We start from the raw sequence: 16732 nt of genomic DNA, 5'->3' as shown, positions 1-16732 counted from the left end.
TTCCGGACATGCTGGATTAATTATTGCTTTAATACTAATGATAGTATTAATAATATATTTCATACGGAAATGTGCTGTGCAACAAAGAATGCAAGCAATAACCTTTGCAGGTCCGTTGCCAGTACTATAAATATCAATAGTAAATAAACAATAAAATAATATAACAAATAAAAATATACAGTCCACTATATCGTTGTTTAATAGAAAATGTACTTCTACATAGAAAAAGCAAAATGTTTAAAATAAGTTAATTGAGTACAAATTGTTGAATTAAAAATAATATAAACCATAATTGTAATCCAATAAAATTAAAAGCCAGAAAAACTAGGCCCATTGAAATCTTAGTTGCAAAATAAATGAACATATATCAAATAAATACAGTCCACTACTGTTATAAATGCAACTAATATACTAATGTACATCTCAGCTTGCTGGCCCTTTGGCAGAATGTTCACACATGAACACGAATATATTTAAAGACTTACAATTTTGGGCTCCGTTCATATCTTATGTAAATGAATCGAGAGCGATAAATTATATTTAGGATTTTGTTATCTAAGGCGACATGGGTGCATTGCTCAAAAACATGTAATTTAAGTGCACACTACATGAGTCAGTCACTTGAGATCGTTCCCCGCCTCCTAAAATAGTCCCTTAGTGGGAGACCACAGATAAGGTCCTCGCCGCTCAAGATAGGCAGATGTGCCTGAGCGTGGGACCTCGATAAGGCGGGGACTATTTACTTAGGCCTCTGCGTAGGCCATTTACTTTAAGATGCGATTCTCATGTCACCTATTTAAACCGAAGATATTTCCAAATAAAATCAGTTTTCTTACAAAAACTCAACGAGTAAAGTCTTCTTATTTGGGATTTTACAATTGTAAAAAACGTGAATCACTAAATGTAAATTCATATATAATTCACTTAAGAATTACTCAAAATTTAATTGCTGTCTTTTTACTACCCACAAAATAGGCAATATTATTGTAAGGTAAATTTAAGTAACAAGTATTTGTGCAAAAGAGAAATGTGGAATCTACACCATATACCCTGTAAATGCAGATGCAGACACATATTAAATGCGATGCCTGGTAAGTCAACTTGATTGAATGCTCATAATCAACGATCTTCGATCTGGGATGGGATCTCTGGAATGGGAACCGGACACTGTTTACCAATCCAAGTATCAATCAATAAATAATTATTAGTTTCAGCCACAGACTACATATGTAGAAGGTGTCAGAGTACAAATACCTGTTTTCGAGACGAGTTTATATTGCCAATAAATTCAAACTTATTTGCTTGGCGCCCATCATAGCGACATCTTGAGTTAAAATCCAGAACTCTTAAAACACGATAGTTATCGTACAATACGAATGGTGAATAAATAATGAATATAATACCCCGCACTCAAAGAGTATATCTCTTTTATATATTTTTTTCAAAATAATGTGATGATATTTATGAAGACTAACATAAAAGAGATTTCTTTTCTAATCTACAAGCTATTCCGAGGGTATCGGATTCCAATATTTTCATATCAAATTAATTTTTTTTAGTTTCCTAAGGTCTTTGGCATCATATAATGAAAAGACCAAACGAAGTGGTTTCAGGTATTTCGGTAATGAAGCGAATGACCATAGCAGGGAAATGAGAAAAGCGTCGATGAAGAGTTCTTGAACTTTTCTGCTTACCTCGCACTCTGAATAATATATATTTCGATGCACTTTGGCCCGAGTTGCACATTTGCGCAAATTTCTAGCCATGGGAGACGACAACCAGCGATTCCAATTCCAACTGCAGGCAGTGGCAACAGTTTTCTTGTTGGGTAAGGTCCACTTGTACCCCATTAGGCAAATAATGTGATTGAAATATATAAGATATTTAGTTAAATTGAAAAACAAACCTTTTGACCACAGTTTCACAGCTTTGCTTTGCCCTGCCCTTTGCATCTTCCACCGGAAACGATATAGAAAACGATGGGAACATTCAGAATTCGGCCAGTGGACGACCTGTGGATTATCACACGGTGGTGGGCCACTTCAAGGACTTCTTCATGTACCTGCCGGTGATGATGACCACGCTGAAGGAGACGATGTCAGGATTCCCCAAGTTCGCCGAGGGCATGCGCATCCTGACTTCTGGCAAAGGACGAGTGGACGGCGAGGATTGCAAGTGCAGCCAAAATGCATTGGCCAGCGGCGAACTCTTGGACACCAATTCTCGCTTCGGTTGACCCAGTCTAATGTATGTAATTGCCCACGATCGCAGATACTTTACATGATGCGCACATGACAAATAAAGACAACAGAACTACATGAGAATCAAACAAACTTGAAGTTCTCCATTATACAGCATCTAGATGCATACAAAATCTGAAGAGAATATATCTAAACAGATAGCTAGGGTTCCAAATCTAGATTTCAGCTAAGGTAAGTAAAGTATTAAGAACGGGAAACAAAAAACCTATAAATTATAATTGCATAGTCATTAAACAAACTGTCGGCCATATTAAGTCCTTAAAAAAAAAGAACTAATTTGTTTACCGAGGCCTCAGTGGCTTAGTTAGCTAATAGGAAAATCAATTCTGGGCCGTAATTGGGGAACTCAAGTATCCCGTGGAAGCCTTCATGCTCTTGAAAGGTGAAATTGGTTCGGCAATGACGACGCAATCCAGGCATAACCCATTTTCGCTGGACTTGAACTAGATACATAACATATATAGGACATATATTTACATCTATTTTCTTAAGCTGTTGTCCAGCTTATTAGCCAGACCCCTGGGAATGGTCACCACCTGGCACCCACCCGGCATGGCGTCCAATCAAAGCCTCGAATCTGCATTTCACTCACCGAGGTTGGGGTGGAAGTTGTGGCCCCCCAAAGGAGTCGCACGTTCCATGACCCACTGTCATGTTTGCACTTGTCATTATTGTTAATTGTATTTGCGGGGTGGCCAAGCGTACAGGGACCATATTTACAAAGCAATCCGAATGGCCGAGGCGGGACAAATGTAATTCAAAGTTACCACTTTCCGTTTCAGTGAGGCACGTGGCGTTGTGGGGAACGCAACAGCGGAATGTCTAGGAAGCGCAAAAAGTGAAATTATTAGAGTTGCAAACACCTAAAGAGTACAGTAGGCACTCGTATCGATGGCCACTGGCATCGAGCTGCTGGTGGCCGCCGCCCTCTGTGTCGCCTGTCCGCCGCTGAACGATTCCCCGCCGACGAACCTAATCCAAATGGGCGAGAATGGCACTCTTTCCCCGGTCACCGAGCTGCCCATGGATGTGGACGCATCGGAAGCTGGATTCGATGCGGATGCCCCCGTGGAGACGCTGGAGACCATTAACAGGAAGAAGCCGAAGCTGCGGGAGATGCTCGATTGGATCGGCGGCAAGCACCTGCGCATCGCTACCCTGGAGGACTTTCCGCTCAGCTACACCGAGGTCCTGGAGAACGGCACCCGTGTGGGGCACGGAGTCTCCTTTCAGATCATCGACTTCCTCAAGAAGAAGTTCAACTTCACCTATGAAGTGGTCGTGCCCCAAGATAACATCATCGGCTCGCCTAGCGACTTTGATCGCAGTCTCATCGAGATGGTAAACAGCAGTGTAAGTAGTCAGGCGGAGATCGGATTTGGATATACTATAGTCGGATTATACCCTATATCGATGCCCAACAGACGGTGGACTTGGCGGCGGCCTTCATACCCTCGCTCTCTGACCAGCGCAGCTTCGTCTACTACTCCACAACGACGCTGGACGAGGGCGAATGGATAATGGTGATGCAGCGTCCCCGCGAGTCGGCTAGTGGGTCCGGACTGCTTGCGCCCTTCGAGTTCTGGGTGTGGATCCTGATCCTCGTCTCGCTGCTGGCCGTGGGGCCGATCATCTACGCGCTGATCATCCTGCGAAATCGGCTGACCGGCGACGGCCAGCAGACGCCCTACTCCCTGGGCCACTGCGCTTGGTTCGTCTACGGAGCGCTGATGAAGCAGGGCAGCACCCTGTCGCCCATTGCAGGTGGGCCGCAATTAGGTTAAAGTGCAATCGAGCGGTTAAGATAGCCATCGGCGGGCGCTAATGGCCCACTGATTGCATGCCAAGCCATCGGGGAACGGGAACTCCGGCAGTTTGTCGTTTCATTAAGCCCATTGAAAACCATTGCAGACTCGACGCGGCTGCTCTTTGCCACCTGGTGGATTTTCATCACGATACTGACGTCCTTCTACACGGCCAACTTGACCGCCTTCCTGACCCTTTCCAAGTTCACGCTGCCGTACAACACGGTCAACGATATCCTCACGAAGAACAAGCACTTTGTGTCCATGCGGGGCGGTGGAGTGGAGTACGCCATTCGAACGGTGAGCGGGATCCCGTGGGAATCAGATGAGTTAAAAGGCATGGGAAGACCATGAAAATTTCGATTTTTACTGGTGCAATACTTCTGGATCCCTAATGCACACATTTTTGCTTAATTATATACATAAAAGGGGATAACTGATAGGGTTGTACAAGCTATTTACCCAAGCTTTCCATAGATTACCATTCTCATGAGAAGGAACCATCATTTCGAGACGCAAACGATATCAATGTTTTTATTTTTAGACGGAAGGTGAAAGAGAGAAAATTAGAGAGAGACAGAGAGCGAAATGAGAGCAAAGTCATTTGCAATCTGAGCATGGTACGATCTCGATCGGCTATATTTTCAGATCGTTGAGGACGGGGTTTTCTTTGAGTGAAAGTATACAACTCTTAATCTAAATTCAAATCCTAAATTTGATTACTTACATATAATTTAAATTTTATATGTTCATCCGTTCCTTTTTACTTCAGACCAATGAATCCTTGTCCATGCTAAACCGAATGATCCAGAACAACTACGCCGTATTCTCGGACGAGACCAACGACACCTACAATCTGCAGAACTACGTGGAAAAGAATGGCTATGTTTTTGTGAGGGATCGGCCGGCGATAAACATAATGTTGTACAGGGACTACCTGTACCGCAAAACCGTGAGCTTTAGCGACGAGAAGGTCCACTGTCCGTTTGCCATGGCCAAGGAGCCGTTCCTGAAGAAGAAGAGGACCTTTGCCTATCCCATCGGATCGAATTTGAGCCAATTATTTGACCCGGAGTGGGTGAGCTGATGCTTTAATCATATGGATAATGCGATTTCACACCTTGCAGGCTGCTACACCTGGTGGAATCTGGAATCGTGAAGCACCTGTCTAAGAGAAATCTGCCCAGTGCCGAGATCTGTCCGCAGGATCTCGGCGGAACGGAGCGGCAGCTGAGGAACGGCGACCTAATGATGACCTACTACATCATGCTTGCCGGTTTCGCCACCGCACTGGCCGTCTTCAGCACGGAGCTAATGTTCCGGTACGTCAATAGTCGCCAGGAGGCGAATAAGTGGGCGCGCCACGGAATCGGACGAACGCCCAACGGCCAGTCGGTGGCTCCATCCCGGTGGCTCCGTGGCTGGAGGCGATTGAACAGTGGACATGGGCAGCTCCTGGGCGCCTCCACCCACGGCCAAAATGTCACTCCTCCGCCGCCGTACCAGAGCATCTTCAACGGCGGCAGTCACGGAGATCCACTGAATCGCTGGCGACGTCCCCTCGCAAACGGAAACGCCCTTGGCAATGGTGTCCTCCTGGGCGGCGATTCTGAAGGTGGTGTACGGCGCCTGATCAACGGACGCGACTACATGGTATTCCGCAATCCAAATGGTCAAAGCCAGCTCGTGCCGGTTAGATCGCCCTCGGCGGCCCTCTTTCAATACAGCTACACTGAGTAGCAAGTGCAGTGATGCGAACTTCATATGGCCTAATTGGAATACCTTCTACATAATGGATACAATTTAAGCTCAAAGTTCAACTGTGTATTTTCAGAGTTTTGATCTTACTGCAGATGCAATGTATATGAGATAAGCCTCAAAAAATGAATTTAAAAAGATCTTACTTATGATTGGATGTTTTGATATAAATATTAGATTCATCCCATCACTCCTTATATTCACGTGCAATCTACACCTGTGACCACAGCACTCGAGACGTAGACATCCAATAAGGAAAGCGTTTAAATAAAGTGCACTTATAAATAACATTTAACTACTTTCAATTGGGGTCTTTTAAATAGCTGTTTACATATTCATACAAATAAAGAGTTAAGATAATAATAAGTTTAATAATTTTGAAGAATTGCTTTTGAACTTAACTGTACACGTTTGTGAAATAAAAAATTAAGTGTATAATTTGTCGGTGACTCCATTTTCAGGCATTTTAAATGTGATAACATTAAGTATATAGCTTTCACGTGCTATAATTTACGTTTTCAAGGAATTCGTGTGCTCTTTATTGATTTTTTATTCCCGCTACTCGTAGAGTAAAGGTATACTACAATAGATTCGTTGAAAAGTATGTAACACCCAGATTCCTTCTGGCGTTTCCGATCGTATAAAGTATATATATTTTTGGTCAGGATCAATAGCCGAGTCGATCTAGCCATGTCCATCTGTCCGTATGAACGTAAAGATCTCAGAATGTTAAGACTCAAAAGAGTAATAGACGCAGCGCAAGTTTGTTTGCCCATGTTGCCACGCCCATATATATGGGTATATATATATATATATATATATATATATATAACGAGCACAAACCGCACACATTTTTGAAAAATGTTTAGATTATTCTTCGTTTTATTTTGTGCCTTGCCAATTTTATTTGTATACCAATCACACTGTAGACACGCCCATCCTTTCCGAGCTCACACTTTTAAACAATTTTAAAATATTTTCTTATTTTATCCCCCAATATCTATTGATTTCACAGAAAAATGATGGAATTTCGCATTCGCATTAGCAGCTAGTGACTGGGCTACTGATCCTGATAGAATATAAATTCCTTATGGGGCCGGAAACGCTTCCACCTGTTACATACTTAAGTAAATATTATAGCTTTGACTTCATTAATTAAGAAACAATCACAATAGTAAATGGATTAATAAAACAAATACCAGAGCTCTCATGAAGTAATTGTGTGTATTTATTCAACAAGCTCTCAAGCTTGTTAATTTTGATTTTTTGTTTGTTTCTGGTATAACCAGTTCAGTCAGGATTTAGAATCCTGATTCATATGGTCAATAATATTATTGTGTATAAAATATTAACTTTTTTGCAGTGTGGTCTAGTCCAGCGTTGACTGTGTGCTGAAGACATAATGGGACGATGATTGGACGTCGAGGCTGCTGTTGGAGGAGCAGGAGCTCATTGATGGCGCCCGCGTGGATCGGGCAGAGGAGGCGGAAGACGATCCGCTGGAGGAGGAGGAACTGACCCAGGCGTGGCCACTGCGCCTTCGCCGCTGGCGCACCAGGCTCAAAACCGATCCGGCCACTGGAGTGGAGCCAGAGCTGGCCGACACTTGGCGCCGGATGGCAGCATTCAAGGCGATAGGAACGGGTTCCGGAGCAGGCGCCGTGTTCGGCCGTTGTGCAGTCGTCTCGGAGCCAGACTCCAGATCACTTGATGCCGGGGATGTGGCCTCCTCCATCTCCACCGGAGCAGGTTCACCGTTCAACACCCGTCCATCCAACAGTTGCAACGTGGGCACACTGCGCGCCAGGAGCGAGCGGTAGAGCGGTAAACGACACACGGGATTGCCCTGCAACTCCACCTCCTGCAGCTGCGGGCACATTCCCAAGAAGGAGAGCAGGCCCAGCTCACTGATCCGGTTGTTCCTTGCCTTGAGAACGCGCAGGTGGACCAGTTCGGCCAGCGGATCAACCCGCTGGATCATGTTTCCATCGGCGATGAGCACACGGATGGCCGGCAGTCCACTGGTGCCGTCGAAGCTATTCAGGCCGCAGTTGCTGATGTCCAACCGGGTTAGCTGGAGGAGTCCATAGCCCAGGTCGCGCAGGGAGCTCAGCACACTGCCACTCAGGTCGAGGGATTGGAGGCGCGGCAGGAAGAGCGACAGGCGGGACAGGCTGACTGTGTAAGAGATCACGCGCAGACGCACTTGCTCCACCGCCTCCAGATCCGTGCGTTGCGTCACTCGGCGCTAAGCAAACAATATTTTAATACCACTTCATCACTTTTAATTCGTCACAAGGTTAACGTGCACCCACCAGTAGCTCGTCCAGTGTCGGTTCCGGGCCCTGTTGGGGTAGCACCACGGGCAGCAGGTGGACGAAGGCCGGAAGGTGCTGTTCCTCCTCGGCAATGGCCACATCCCGATCGAAGGAGTTCCGGCGACCCAGTTGGCGGCGGTTGAACTGCATCCGCTGCTGCTGCTGCTGTGCGGGATTCTGCTGATTGAGCCGCACCTCGGGCGGAGGCATCCGGACCTGGGCCAAGGCGGCCGGTCCTGGCGGTGCCAGAAGGATGGGCAGTTCCGCCTGAAGCGATTGATCCGGAGAGGACTCCAGGTAGTCCGCAGGTGCCTCCAGCAGTGGCATTATTAATATTTCTTAGTGCAACACCTACATATGTCTTCAGTGTTCTGCTGTATTTTGTCTGTCCATATTGACCTAACAACCCAAGCGTATCCACTGGCAACGCTACTTGGTGGCATTGTCACTTTCCATTTTTGTTGTTCATTAGATCACTATTTAACGCTTACCGGCTGAATATTATAAACTATAATAATTTTCATTAATGAGAGCAAGACATTATTCTGTTCACATAACAAGCAATCAAACAAGTCTTTATCTTTTTAATTAGCTAGTTTATATTGTTAACTTATAGTCAACATGTTTATGGTCCTAAGAAGTATGCAATAAACTTCCACCATTTTACCTTACTAATAGATCATTGAATGTACATATGTAATAATTCTGTCACATAATTTGTGTGCCCCATTTTTATTAAAAACCATTTTGGTTAAATTTAATTGTTTACTAGAAGACTTACAATTCAATAACGTCTAGCTTTAATCAATGGACCTTAAATATTCTTTGTGCATGTACTGTGTGAATAAACTTCTTATTTGGCCACGCTATTTCAGTATAAATTTAACGAAAGGACTTAGTTTTATATCGATCTGCCATTTTGCAGCATTCCGTCGCCCTCATTCATTCCGCCGCAACAGCGTTTTCTTTTTGGCAATACGCCCACTGACGTCAGTGTGACGTCATGGTCGTGACGTTCGCACTCAAACTCTTTACCACCGAGGTTTTTTACATTCCTCTTTCTGTCAAACTCGCTCGCTCTCTCTCTCTCTTCCAGGATGTCTGTCTGGCTTGGGAGAGCGGTGAGAGTTTCGCGGTTATTTCTGTTCAGAGGCGAATGAACAGGATAACAATTAATTATCAGTTCTAGACATTTATGTGTAAAATAGTCACAAAATTTAATAACGCAAAATATTGATTTTCAATCATTTTGTTTTCTGCATATTATGTTATATGGATATATATTCTGGATCCGCCCGCATCACAGACTTTTGCCATTTCAAGGGCCTTTAGCTAACGCCAACGCCATAAGGATTCTTTGTCTGTCCCGCTCTCTCTCTCCCTCTCTCCCTCTCTGTTTTCTCAGTTTTACTATAATCCAATTTTCCTGACGCCTGTCAAGCTTTTGCCGGCTTTTGTCAATTTATTTTGGTAAGAGGGAGGTGGTTGGCTCCTAAGGGAGGCACTGTTGTTGTTTTGGTTTTGGATTGAGCTTTTTCCATTGACGTCATCAGAGGCGAAAGCTGCGCAGTGAGCTGACATCGTACCACGCATTTATCGATTGCACAGAGGAGAAAGTGCGAAAGAGAGAGGTAGAACGAGAGAAAGAGAGATGGAGAAAGTGATGGTGATTGTGGTGGAGTGAGAAGAGACGCGTGGGCGAAATCGGTTTTTGCAGAATATGACGTAGTAGAAGGGGAAAAAGACAGGCAAAATAGGAATTTAAAAATGTATAAAATTCCATTTACTAATTATTTCCATACATTGTCTTAAAATCCCGCCCAATAAACAGCAAAGTTTCTCACAGTGAAGCACAGCTGCTTTTTAAGTGTGAGTTCAGGTGTTGTCAATAAAATCCCATCATCAGCTCGCACATTTTTATAGATGCCTAAAAATAGAATTTGTCAATAATACCAACAAACCCAAGCACAAGCAACACACATAGACAGACACACACTATTACACAAATGGCTGCAATGTGTGGGTGCACAGGCACGCACTGTTGACGTCATTGTCCTTAAAGCTCTAGCGCTCTCTCTCTCTCTCGAACGGTTACTACGCTACAGCTACATTGAAACGTGTTCGCTCTCAATGGCGTTCCGAAAATACCGTTCGCTTCTCATTGACGTCTACGTTGACGTCGGCGTGGGCGTCACTGTTACAGTTAACAGTGCGCCAGGATTAACATAGGTTGGAGACTGCGCTTAAGCATTTGACACTGCCGGTCAAAAGTCGAATATGTAAAATTTTAGATATTAATGTTTTGAAGGGCGAGGAAATTCGTAGACATCAAATGTTAAGAACCAAAATCGATTTAATTTTAAACGTGTCTGGAAGATTGTTATATCGAGCCTGTCAACCGGTATTTAAAGCAAAACAATGAATGTTGTATAGTATTTACAAATTTTTATCATGTGCTTAAACCGTGGTGTATTGTATGCTTTATCGACGTAAGTTGAGAAAGTAACAGTATATTTTGTCCCCGTTAACAGAGGCAGAGCAGTCGGCGTCAGAGGGTAATGTTGGCTTTAAAGTTGGGAGAGCTGCGTCTATTTAAGCCCCTCGCAATGACAAATTCGTTGTTATTGCAGAACAGAGTCTCGAACGCGGTGCTTTGGTTTCGGTTCCGTTCGCCTCGTGAATATTTTTTTAAGGAATATAAGAACAATGCACGGATAACGCAGTAATCGAGTAAAAATCGAACGCAGTACCGTAACAAAGAGATTGATCTATCCGATAAGTGATCAGTTATTCGGTCGCCAATGATATCCGTATGTGCAGAGTGCGCTGAAGTGGAGCCTTGAGGAAATGCCACCAGCTCGCAGCTGAGCTGCATTCGCTGATTGTCGTTGTGGTCGTGTCCTCTCGCGGTTGTGTGTGTGTGTGTGTGGGTGTGCACTGTGTTATTTGGGTCAAAAGCTGCAGCAGCACAAAGTTCCCACTCCCATTCCCGTTTCCGTGCCCGTTCCCAGGGGGTGTCCACCTGTTATGCAGCTGGCCTAGTGGCTCAACTCGGCTCGGATCGGATCTAGCATCCCACAAGTCCAAATGGAGGCAAAGGTGCACCGCCAGCATCAACGGCATCGTCGCACGGAGGCGCGACAGCGGCGCCTGGAACGGGAGGCGGTGGCTACGGGAGCGGCAGCTCCAACGCCCACCACGCCCGAGCGGGCAGAGGCCTTGGACTGTGCCACAGCCCTCAACGAGGGCGTGGTATCCGCGGATCCGGGCGGCAGCGGCGGTACGCCAAGCAGTGCGGGTCGCATCAGTGCCCAGAGCTCGGCGGACAGCATAGAGCTGGTGGGTTCGCCCAGCCAGACGTCGCAGCAAACGGTGGTGCTGGTCAACGGCCACGCCCCGCCGGGCCAGGAGGAGGGGGAGGAGGAGTCGCCACTGGGCGCAGGCAATACCAGGGACTCACCGCCGCCGCCCAAGCAGAGCGATGGCAGTCGCAACTCATCCGGCGATGCGATGAGTCTGCGGGAGACCCTGCAGCAACTACCGGCCACCCATCACCATCGGTCCAGGCGAACTCACTCACCTGCTGATCCCGATGCGTCCTTTCATCGCGGAATACTTGGGTACATGGACCGGGAGCTCAAGCAGAGCTCTCCCACGCCCTCCGCCCCCGCCGGAACCGGAAACGGAACTGGAAACGGAACTAGCACGGGCGCATCGAGAAAACAGCAGTCCCTCTCCGACCCACAGGCCAGTCCCGCCCAGCGATCCCTGCGTTCGAGGAGCAGCTTCGACAAGAGTCCGCGGCGCAAAAGGAGCAAGTCGGAGTCTCGGCGGAGACGCGAACGGAAGCTAATAGCCGCCGGAGAGATGGAGGTCCGGCAGGCCAACGAAACCCTGATGCGGTACCTCAAGCAGTGCTCCGACATGCACGACGCCTCGCTTTCCGGCGAACTCGAGATCGACCAGAGCCTCGAGGAGAGACGCGTCCACCGGAAGACCAAGTCGCAAAGGGACAAGCGGGGCCAGCTAATCTGTGAGTATATTTTGACTTTTCGCACTTCAGCCATCTCTAATAACTTACTTAATGTAAGAAATTAAACAAGTTATTTGATGATGATGATAGATTAACATGAATTAGTTTGTGTTTTGCGACCAAAAATGTATAAAAATATGAATTCATGTTCGTATTGCGCTTGGGGTTTCATTGAAAATACTAATGATGTTAATATACTGGCTTATTTAAAGCAATACAAGTTAAATGCTAGTTTTGAAACTCTTCAGGTGAATTAATATTTAAATTGATATATTTTTGCTTGCGCTTGAATTTAGTTTGTTTAAAAGTAATTGGGAATTCAAAATAGTACCCAATCCCAACGATAAGTTCCGCAAAACGACCTGACTGATATTTTTTGGGTAGACCCTGTGTCACCCACTTCCGGATCTCAGTTTCCATTCAGTAAAACCATTTGCAGCAAAAGCTCCACCCATCCACCCATCCACCCATCCACCCATCCACCTGCACATCCACCCACCACTTTCTCGATTCTGCGCACTGGCTCGTTTGATACCATGATACCATGCCGTCTTAGACGAGCTTGTTTGATTATTCTTTAAATAAACTAAGTAAAACTTGATACACCGATTATTTCACAAACAATTACAATTTATTTGATTCATTTTCTGTTTATAACAAACTTATAACAAATGGTTCTCATAAGAAGCTGAGAATGGAAAAACAAAGTAACAAACAATAGCCGAATGGAATCCCTCTTTCTCCCACAGCCAAGTTGTACTCAGCAGGCGGTATATCCTCGATTCTGAAGGAGCTGGCCGATGACATAGCTCCGGCCGATGGCGAGGAGATCTACAACCCATTCACGCCGGTCGTCTCGCCCACGGACGATGCGCCCGCGCACATCGACAAGATGTTCCTGCAGACGTCATCCGGATATCGACCCGTGGAGCACAGCTACTACAAGCGCTCCTTCCTGGGGGCGGCTGTTCGTGGATCCGCCGGAATTTCGGCATCCGGCGGCGGAGGTGGATGTGCAGGCGGTGGCGGAGGTCGCCTCGATGGCATCTCGGCCGCGGAGCTTGGAGGCGCCGGTCGCCTCTTCCGCTCCAGCGGCAGCCACGCCCACGGCGGCGACAGAATGGGCGGAAATGGAAGTGGGCGTGGCAGCTACGGTGATACCCGCTGTTTGCTGGATGCCGACTTTAATCGGTGAGTTGCGGAAAATAGAAATGATACCTCAGACGTCAGTTATGCATATGAAACTGTCCAAATCTAAGGTTATCACAAAACTTTTCCTAATATTCTGCTGAAAATACTCATTTAAATTATTTGTTTTTAACTATTTGAGAATTTAAATATATTTAAACATTCGCACAATAGTGTAGTGTAGATGCCAGTGATGTCACTCTAATCCAGCAATTTATTTAATTTTACTAGCAATGGTATCACCAGCAACATACAACTAGCCTGTGTAGTTCAACGAATCTGGCTGCTCATCTCGAACATATGCCACGGCTTGCTAGCCGGTCTAGCTCTGGCCCATCTACTCTTCGTGCTGAGCAGCCACCCCATGGACTGGGCCAAGGTTATCAATGGCATGAGTCTTGCGGGCGAGACGGTGTCATCAACGGCCCAACCCCCAGCCGCATCGACACCATCGGCGATAGACATCGATTCCGGCGATCGGGGAACGGAGTCGGGCGAATCCTCATCCCCATCCGCAGCAGCATCCGGACTGGCCCTGATAAGTGACTACGCCGGATTTGCGGAGATCTACTTAAATACCTTCTACTGCTTGGCCATAATCTGTCTGGTTTCCGTTTTCGATCGGTGAGTTTGGGTGTAATGGATTGGATCTTGGTGAAAAATAAGAAATGAATTCTATAAAGCATAAGTATAGATTACACACCTTTAAGCTAGCTTAGCTCTTTAGGCGATGGATTTTACAATTTTCTAGTCACTTAGTCAATTTCAATTGCGTCCTTTGGGCTTTCGATGTCCTTTGACTTGATTAAAAGCCAATTTGGCCTACCACGCAACCTTCGTCAACGAGCGGCTAAAAATAGGTGGCCAAGAAGGGAATGCTCAGTGGCAGCGATGGAGTTTCGCCACCAGAACTCATTGACCTCAGTTGGCGAAGGATTCGCTGAGAGTTTCATTGAGCTGGAAGTCAGCTGAAGGAAGTGGGTAGTTAGCCCTCGCACCTCCGGTTCTACATACTTCCTTCATTTTTCTTTGTCTAGACACGAGGATATCGTTCCACACTGATAGATAATAGTGTGCGTGGAACTGATGGTGTGGTGGTGGCGATGGTGTGACCTCAATTTGGGTACTTGTTCGGCTTCGTGCTCTCATAGAAATACAAATTTGCGGCGCTCGCATTGCGTGGCCGCTTTCATCAGCCACAAAATATTTTAATGCCCTTAAACTTTGCTCTTTTTGCATGCCAAAGTCGCTGCCCACACACAAGCAAACCACCCTGGCTGCACTCTTGACCTTTAAAGGCTGCGCCAGTCGATGGCACAAGTGTGTGGGTGGTTTTGAATGGCTTGGGTGGTCGGGTGGTTGAGTGGTTGGGTTTTAGGTGGTCCAAAGGAACTGTCTGACGTTGTTTGCCCATTCGAATTGTGCCATTTTCGGCTGCCTGGATGGAAGTGTGAAACTGTGTATGACATTTCGCTTCGTTATCCCAGCGCCATTTGATTTATGCGCTGCTGTGGCTGGGCTAAATGTTAAGTATCTCCAGGCAGTGGAAGTGGAGTCTGTGTCCTGACCTTTGCCCCTCTGACAAACGGAGTGCTACTGTTAAATGTCAGGTCATGCAGGAATCTGTAGGAAGTGCACACCATACGCAGCTGAACTTTCAGGCAATATCCATGATTTTGTTCATGAATAAGTTATTTCCAGTGTGCGTATCTAAGAGCGCCCACTTGATATGGTAATAGCCTAGAGGAAAATAAAATAGATTTTTTTAGTTATTGACTAAAAATCTTTCAAATTTCAAATTTGTAGGATGGACATCTGTCGCTGGAGCTTCTCGAATGCCAGCGAACTGATCTCGTTTCGGTGGCTCATCATCACCATGATCTATGTGGCGACAATAATCCTAGCCATCTGCTCCGATTCCATCGACGAGAAGCTGTACCTGTTCAACAACAATGCCAACATAACGCTGACGCAACAGGAGATGGTAAGTGCAAGGATCGTGGTGATAAGTCTGAGTTCCATATTCAATTTACTCCATTTCGAGCAGCTGAGCAACAGTGTGCAGAGCGTGTGGAGCAGCCTGTCGGTGACGAGGAGCATTGCCGCCATATCCGGGTGGATTATGATCGGACTGACGCCGCAGGAGGATATGCTATATGAGCACCTGGTGGACCTCACCAAATATCAGTTGACAAATAATTGAATTTAAGGCGACAAGTGTAAATATCGAACTCTTAGCAGCTGTTGTTCAGTTATCGGCTTTTTATATGTACGGCATAATCGAAACGCAATAGAACTCTTATGCATACCCAAATCTTAAGCTTTAAAGTCGTCTCTTAAGGATTCACACTGATGCCCTTCGCTGGCCGCTAGAACAAACCCAAGGGGGAACCGATAATATGACAACCAGAGAACTCAATGGTTAACCTTGAAACTAGTTAACTAAGCAAATATAGTGAATACTCGTACTGTTAAAGAGGAAAGAATATGAAATACCTATATTTACCAGATAGCAGATAGATGTATTCATGTACTTACGCATATATACAATATGTTACCTACATAGATATACACATAATTGATATACATTACAAACGCGAGTATAGAAATATTTACAATTATTGAAATCATTTTACTCACACATATCGTCTTAAGATACAGAATCTTTTGGTTTTTTTTAAATCGTTGCGGCACTTTTACGGCAAAGGCTTCCCAAATTAGATCCTCAGTCGATTAGGATCGCCTAGATTAAGTATAATTTTAGCGAATGTGTTTTGTACAATATTTGCATCCCGCAAACGTAGAAGTGTATATTAGTTATTTACATTGTTCAATTCAAGTTTTAGGTAATGCCTCTTGGTTACATTCTTGATTTTGCAGTTAGTAAAACATTTGTTACACCTTCTTTCCTTTAGATGCGTTTACGTGGCAGTTTAAGCTTCTACCTGAGCTGTATATAAACCGAGTGCAATAAAATAACGAATATTAAAGTTTAATTATACACTAACCAATATACAGAGGCAAATGTAATAAAAACATATAGACAAACGAATCGATCAAAGCGGATGACAAGGAAATCTCATTGTAAACTTGTATATAAAAAATATAAACGCAAATAAACAAAAATAATGTATAAAGGCAAGAAAGAATACTTGAGTTTTTTTTTAAAGGTTGGGCGAAGTTTAATTATCCTTTTTTCATAACTTTTATTTTTATGATCAACATTGCCATGTGGGTACTCCCACTATATTAATTTTTTCAAAGGATTTTTAGGGTCAATTCAACTATGCAAACGAGATGCATAAGTGGGCGCGTTTGATCTTATTTTTTCAGAATGCAAACTTTCTTTTTGAGTGGAAGATAAGTATT

At 45.0% G+C, this 16732-nt stretch overlaps 4 protein-coding genes and 1 long non-coding RNA gene across 6 annotated transcripts, besides 2 other annotated features; 3 read left to right on the top strand and 2 right to left on the bottom strand.

The window, feature by feature from the left end:
- Positions 1-877: part of a mobile genetic element that runs on past the window's edge.
- Positions 878-1742: 865 nt separating this feature from the next.
- Positions 1743-2325, top strand: CG14187 (uncharacterized protein). 2 transcript variants are annotated; one of them, NM_001275158.1, is made up of 2 exons: positions 1743-1828; positions 1974-2325. In NM_001275158.1, the coding sequence occupies exons 1-2, from the start codon at positions 1765-1767 to the stop codon at positions 2234-2236; spliced, it is 327 nt and encodes a 108-aa protein (NP_001262087.1). In that variant the 5' UTR covers positions 1743-1764; the 3' UTR covers positions 2237-2325. The 2 variants fall into 2 exon arrangements, with proteins under 2 accessions (NP_001262087.1, NP_649177.1); NM_140920.2 differs by having other exon boundaries at positions 1920-2325.
- A 730-nt stretch (positions 2326-3055) lies between these two features.
- Positions 3056-6106, top strand: Ir76b (Ionotropic receptor 76b). The gene is made up of 5 exons (NM_140919.2): positions 3056-3614; positions 3686-4025; positions 4173-4366; positions 4839-5140; positions 5194-6106. Exons 1-5 carry the CDS (start codon positions 3153-3155, stop codon positions 5804-5806), a joined length of 1911 nt encoding a protein of 636 aa, NP_649176.1. The 5' UTR covers positions 3056-3152; the 3' UTR covers positions 5807-6106.
- Positions 6107-6373: 267 nt separating this feature from the next.
- Positions 6374-6892: a mobile genetic element.
- A 140-nt stretch (positions 6893-7032) lies between these two features.
- On the bottom strand, positions 7033-8496 carry CG14185 (uncharacterized protein). Its single transcript, NM_140918.2, has 2 exons — positions 8140-8496; positions 7033-8072 (listed from the first exon to the last, which is right to left on the bottom strand). The coding sequence occupies exons 1-2, from the start codon at positions 8467-8469 to the stop codon at positions 7194-7196; spliced, it is 1209 nt and encodes a 402-aa protein (NP_649175.1). The 5' UTR covers positions 8470-8496; the 3' UTR covers positions 7033-7193.
- Positions 8497-9045: 549 nt separating this feature from the next.
- Positions 9046-10087, bottom strand: lncRNA:CR44679 (long non-coding RNA:CR44679). The gene has a single exon (NR_125013.1). It is a non-coding gene; the product is annotated as a long non-coding RNA:CR44679 (long non-coding RNA).
- A 675-nt stretch (positions 10088-10762) lies between these two features.
- Positions 10763-16506, top strand: CG14186 (uncharacterized protein). Its single transcript, NM_140917.2, has 5 exons — positions 10763-12175; positions 12925-13366; positions 13595-13987; positions 15170-15347; positions 15411-16506. The coding sequence occupies exons 1-5, from the start codon at positions 11230-11232 to the stop codon at positions 15564-15566; spliced, it is 2115 nt and encodes a 704-aa protein (NP_649174.1). The 5' UTR covers positions 10763-11229; the 3' UTR covers positions 15567-16506.
- Positions 16507-16732: the final 226 nt, after the last annotated feature.

Source organism: Drosophila melanogaster, chromosome 3L (assembly GCF_000001215.4).
Source record: "Drosophila melanogaster chromosome 3L".
In the NCBI taxonomy this organism is placed as follows: domain Eukaryota; kingdom Metazoa; phylum Arthropoda; class Insecta; order Diptera; family Drosophilidae; genus Drosophila; species Drosophila melanogaster.
Note: the sequence above shows the minus strand (reverse complement) of the source record. Positions and strands in the feature narration are given on the sequence as shown.